This window comes from Galendromus occidentalis, unplaced genomic scaffold (genome assembly GCF_000255335.2).
Source record: "Galendromus occidentalis unplaced genomic scaffold, Mocc_1.1 scf7180000075782, whole genome shotgun sequence".
Lineage (NCBI taxonomy): Eukaryota > Metazoa > Arthropoda > Arachnida > Mesostigmata > Phytoseiidae > Galendromus > Galendromus occidentalis.
This window is the reverse complement of record NW_003803772.1, coordinates 59,832-65,184: the sequence shown is the minus strand read 5'-3', so window position 1 is coordinate 65,184 and position 5,353 is coordinate 59,832. Positions and strand designations below refer to the sequence as shown.

Below are 5,353 nucleotides of genomic sequence, written 5' to 3'. Positions count from 1 at the left end.
ATGCTCTCTCCGCGCCGATTATGCGGACAAGCGTCGAGCGATCGCCTCGGTGATATTTACATGAGTTTACAGGATCTTGGAGCGCTGAAGTTCAACTTTGGTCGGAAGATTTTCAGCGAAGCGAGTTCATCTATTTATCGTCTACTGTACTTTGAGATCGCCTCCGGTCTGCCCACATTCCAAACTGTTTCTCTGTCGTCGCCATTCCTCGATCGTCCTAATATTCAAAAATCGTCGGTCGTTTCCTCGTCCATTGATTCATCGGAGCTCCCGCTGATGTACTCCGCTTTGATTCCGTGAGTGAGCAGATGACGTCGGAGGTCGCAGTTCCGTCTGAATTCCTTCTTGCAGTGATCACACGTGTATGGCTTGATATCTGTGTGTGTCAGTTGGTGGGTTTTCAAATTCGAACGCTGATTGAAGGTCCGTCCGCACTGTAGGCACTTGTGTGGTGAGTCCTCCATGTGGAGCATCTTGTGGACGGCGAGCGTTCGGCTCTGACAGAAGCCTTTCCCGCACTCTGTACACTTGAATGGTTTCTCTTTCGAATGGATGTACCTGGAAGATTGAAATTGAAAAATTGTAGAACCTCCGATGAGTCGTGTCTCTGTCCCGCCAACCGCTTCTCGAGTTTCGTACCAGGCGAATCAGAGGCGAAGATTCGCGCTGTAACCTCAGCTGCGCGAGGTGATTCGCTTGAATGACCCACTGACTCTGTCTAGCTAACTGACTGACTGACTGACTCAATGACTGGATGACTGTATGAACGACGCCTGAGTGCTCCGGGGAGGAAGCTCCGTTAGCCGTCACCCGAATCAATAAGCTTATCAACTGATGAGTTCGCCGCCGGAAGAAAGCTTCCCCCACCGTTTGTACCGTTAAACATCTGCCGCTGTCAGTGTCGTTCAAATGCGCGGTCTTGGCGCGATCGGCAATCGAAATTGCCGTGCGCATATTCGTCAGAAACCGTCTCCCGATCGAGCGAGTACGGATTGAGCTCCCAGGAGCGCTTTCCGCAGCCCAACAAGACCACGAGAGCATTGCTTTCTCCCGATCTAGTTCTCGGCACGAAAATTCTTTTCAATTATTTAAGGCACATTATTTACCTGTGATCTCTCAGATGGTCCTGGCGCCGGAACGCTTTGTGACAGATGTCGCAGTTGTAAGGGCGTTCGTCGGTGTGAGTCCTCTCGTGGATCATCAAATTGTAGCTCTTCGTGAAACGACGGTTGCAGAAACGGCAAACGAACTCCTTCTTCGCTCGCGTTGACGTCGGCTGCTGCTGCTGCTGGAGCGGGTTGACATTGTCGACGGGGTGGATGTCTTTCAAGTGCTTCGCAAAACCATGCTGCGGAGCGGCTTGTTGCAGGTGGTGTTGGCGATCTTGTTTGTGCTTCTGGAACTGCTCTCGTTGTTGCTGCTGCTGTTGTTGTTGCTGCGAGCAGAGTTGTTGGAGGATGATGTTCCTGATGGCTAGCTCGTGGCTCCTTTGGATCATGCAGGCTGAGATCACCGTCGCTTGAGCTTCACGTTTCGCACTGGTCTTGTCCTCGACAGCCGACTCGGCGAGCTTGGCGAAGTTGAACTTCTTCGTTGTTGGAGGAAGTCCAACGAAGGTGCGGTTCGGAACGAAAGCCGAGTGCGGGTTCTGGATGGGTGGCGACGACGAGGGCGAATAGCACGTCAGATTATACCGCGGCGACTGACGGAAGGCCGGATGAATTTCCGGAGTGGGTGGAGGTGTCGGCAGGCAGCGCTCTTGCCCTGGAAACGGAAACCGCGCGGTGAGATTTTATTCCTCCGGACACAACATAATTCAGCTGAAAATGAGCCGTCCGTGCAAAACTTCCCGTTTACCAATCGCTTGGGGCCTCAGCGGCTTGTAATGAGCCGGACGAAGCGAGCGAGCGTTGAGCGAGCTAAGGAACGCTACCGAAATTACTCGAATGGGTCGACCAACGAAGCCAACGGCGGATGCTTCTGCCTCGCTAAACTGATCCGAGCTAGCTGACTTCGACGGATAGGTTCGGACGCATGAATCCGTACGAATGGACACATAGTGAACGCCGGAGCGATGCTCAATGGGAGTGTCCGTGCCAAGCGGCCACGATCCGCCGGTCTCGGGCAACTGAATGAATTCCTCTTCTGTCGGAGCTCCGGCGCGCCGGTATTCCATCAGGCTTTCATTCTAGCCCGGATCGGTCGTTTCGAAGTTGGTACGTGCCTTGTCTCACACGACGAAGTCTCAATTAGGTCGTCAGCGTGCATCGAGTGCCAGTCTGGGTGAAGATTGAAAGCGCGGCTGACAGAAGGAAAATTACGTTTTTCGTCGAGACGCAGTGTACGATAGCACTTTCGGCCAGAGCTCCGGTGAGAAAGTGACGCACGCATGGAAGGCCCGGACGATTGATTATGAAAGATTGTTCTTCCGAGATCGAGACGAGAAGTGTACAATGCGAGAAATGCTCAATCCACCAGTTTCTGGGAGCTCGACGGTGGAGCATTGCTGAACGCAATTAGGCAAACACACGGTCAGCTGTCGGACCGGTGGCGATAGCTTGAAGTAGAACGACAGATGTTTGTCCCCAAGTGTTTGTGCGGTGTGTGTATTCGGTGCGCTACCAAAACGCGTCGACGTAAGAACTTGAATCCATGCTTTCGTCTTCTCCGCCTCGACGTCGGACGCTTCCACTCAAGGTTCGCGTTTATGTCCGTCACAAGATCAGAGCCGTTGCTAGACCTCTTTTTTTGTTGAACCTCGCGGAATTTTCGGTCGAAGGACAGGGTGGGTTCATCAAGTGTCTTCTCATGCAATCGGCCCGACCCATGAATTTGCGAAAACGGATCTCGTCACCGAGCTAGAACGCACGAGTGGAGCATGCCTCGGCTTCCGGCGCGAAATGACGGGCCAGGTCCGATCATCGAAAATGGAAAAACCCTCGCAGATTGGGAAAATAGGAAATCGCTGAACTTGAATGTGGAAATCGATCGATCGACATTCACATCGCCACTGCCGGCACGGAGGTTCGCCCCCGGAACGGGGGAGTTCGGCGCTGTCCCTCGTCCCTGGCAGAAAGTCCATTGTCCGAAAGTCCATTCTTATTGAAGGGGACCAGTACTGCCCAACGCAATCTCTACGAGGCGGCAGACGTCGGTGACGGCGGAACGTCAAAAAGGTATCTAAGCTCCGATGGTGCCAACCAGGAAAGCAGAAAGCTAGGGAATCTCGGTTGAGAGATTCAATCCGGTGGATTGGAGAAATATTCCTTCGAAAAGCCACTCACCATCTCCGGCGAAAGTAGGCGAAGACGAGTTGAAGTGTTGAATTAACATATCCGCTGTGTGGACGGCACGATTCCCGGCTGGACGATGTTGAAGTGACTGACTGCCCGTAGGAGCGAAGTAGCTGGTCTCCCTTGCGTGAAGACAGAGAACAACAACCAGTAGCCGAAAAGTCGAAGTAACTACTGAATCAGAAGTCGCCAATCCGTTGAAATTAAGAAGCAACAAGGAGCTGCCCTGAAGCCCCGCCCGACGTTCCCCTCTCTTCTGGTAAGGGCACGCACTCTGTTCGGCGGCACCGGCCGCATCAAGCACCAGAGAACGACCGACCAATGATGATAATCCATTGGCGCTAAGTTAAGCTCGCTACGCCTCGTTTTTCGACGTTTTTCCCATGTTTCGGACACTCTCCTGATTATTCATGGAGCGGCTACCAGAAGATTGTTTTCCACCGCAATTACCGGGAAAAAACACCTGTCTCTTAATTGATCCCGGCACGCGCGATTCATGCTCGTCTTCAGCTCATGCATGAGATATTCACGGAAGCGAACGTATTTTCCCAAGCTTCGAATCAATAGAGTTTTCCTTGAGCTGTCGACGTTGGAGCTTCATCGTGGCTGGTCCACAGATCATCAACTGCCATGGAAGCGAGGATCTTGACGCGCAGATCGACTTGTTTTGTCGAATCGCCATTGTCCGGCGAGCCGACGATCACAGCGATTCCCGCTCCCGTGGCTGCCCACAGACCGGAAAGAATTAAGAGATCGATGCCGCGATTAAAAAAGCCAGTCAATAGAGATAGCGGCTGTCCAACGTGCCAAAGCCGAGACCTCATGGTCACCGAGTCCGCAATCGAACTTTCAAGGAGAACTTTAAACCTGCTGCGGAGCTTCCTACTTACGCATTTGATAACAGCAAGGTCGAGCTGGGAACGCCTCCGCGATCCGCGGTAAGCATCGCGTTGCTGTGTATTCCACTGGATAACCTCGCTCGAAACTGCAGCTGCGCAATCGATCGGCGCGCGACGAAGTTCTCGATCCGAATCTCCTCTGGGTACCGCTCCGGATTATTTTCCCCTGCGGGAAAAGTCCTCGGCCGTAGGCGGAGCGCTGAGCCACTTGGAGCTCAGACGCCTCACGAGGTCGATAACGAAATTCTCTATTACCTCCCTGGCTTGTCCTCTGCGGTAGGATTGGAGTCGCTCTTCTGGAGCGTGGTCACCGTCTAGTGCGACGCATTTAGGTCTACACCGATCACTCTCGCTATCCAAATCAATATCACATTTAATTCTTATCTTTGGCTTGGTCGATGTGCCTACCGATCTTGGCGATGAGCGTGCCGTGTGTCACAGCATGTCTCTCCAAAGTCTGGGCCAACTCGACGCTATGCTTGGTCTGCGAAATCCACGGAAAGGCAATTCATTATTCGAACCTCTTGGCCCAGGCTTTCCAGGTTTTCGCCCGGTGAGGGCAGCGGCTCGGGAGGCGAATCGAATCGCTCGATATTCCGGCCGAATTTACTCAATTGGAAGCTGCAAGGATGTCGCGCAGTTCCGCCTCAATTTCGGGGGCTCGCATCGAGCGTCGCGGTCACGTGGGAAACTCCCGCATGACGCAAAGCAGGCTGAGTTCAGACCGGAGAAGTCTCGAACTCGTCTCCGAGAATCCGTGTAACGATCCGAGCTTTGGAACATCGAATCAGTCATCGCGTCACATTGGCTCGAGGCGCGTCGATCTCGAATCAGAATTGATTCGGTTTTCAGAACTCTTTGATGTCTAACACATGCATCTCGCAGGGTACGATCAGAAGCAGCCCCAAAATCATGGGACGACGACGATCGTGTGAAACTTTCCCAACAGAGCTCGTTTCGGAGCCGCCCAGTGTTTGATGTGGCTTCCTATGAACAGCTTCGAGACAGTGCAGATTTCGGCTCAAAGGGTTTACAACTCCGCTTCTAATGAGACACAAACATACGGAACCTACCCTTTTTTTAGCGCTGTGTGTTAGGTCAGAGGCAAGACGACTTTCTCCGAAGCGATCCGACAGCTCCGCTAGACGGCCCAGCGCAACC

At 53.0% G+C, this 5,353-nt stretch overlaps 1 protein-coding gene across 1 annotated transcript; it reads right to left on the bottom strand.

Moving 5' to 3' along the window:
• Positions 1–224: 224 nt before the first annotated feature.
• Positions 225–3,333, bottom strand: LOC100904394 (zinc finger protein 239). Its single transcript, XM_003738133.1, has 3 exons — positions 3,285–3,333; positions 1,107–1,764; positions 225–558 (listed from the first exon to the last, which is right to left on the bottom strand). The coding sequence occupies exons 1-3, from the start codon at positions 3,331–3,333 to the stop codon at positions 225–227; spliced, it is 1,041 nt and encodes a 346-aa protein (XP_003738181.1).
• Between the last annotated feature and the right edge of the window lie 2,020 nt (positions 3,334–5,353).

What these genes read in the sequence shown, in the direction of transcription:
- LOC100904394 (XM_003738133.1), bottom strand. Translation starts at nt 3,333, where the DNA reads ATGTTAATTCAACACTTCAACTCGTCTTCGCCTACTTTCGCCGGAGAT. An exon ending in GCCTACTTTCGCCGGAGATG is followed by an intron (nt 1,765 to 3,284) that starts GTGAGTGGCTTT and finishes TTCCGTTTCCAG; the next exon opens with GGCAAGAGCGCTGCCTGCCG. An exon ending in GACCATCTGAGAGATCACAG is followed by an intron (nt 559 to 1,106) that starts GTAAATAATGTG and finishes TCAATCTTCCAG; the next exon opens with GTACATCCATTCGAAAGAGA.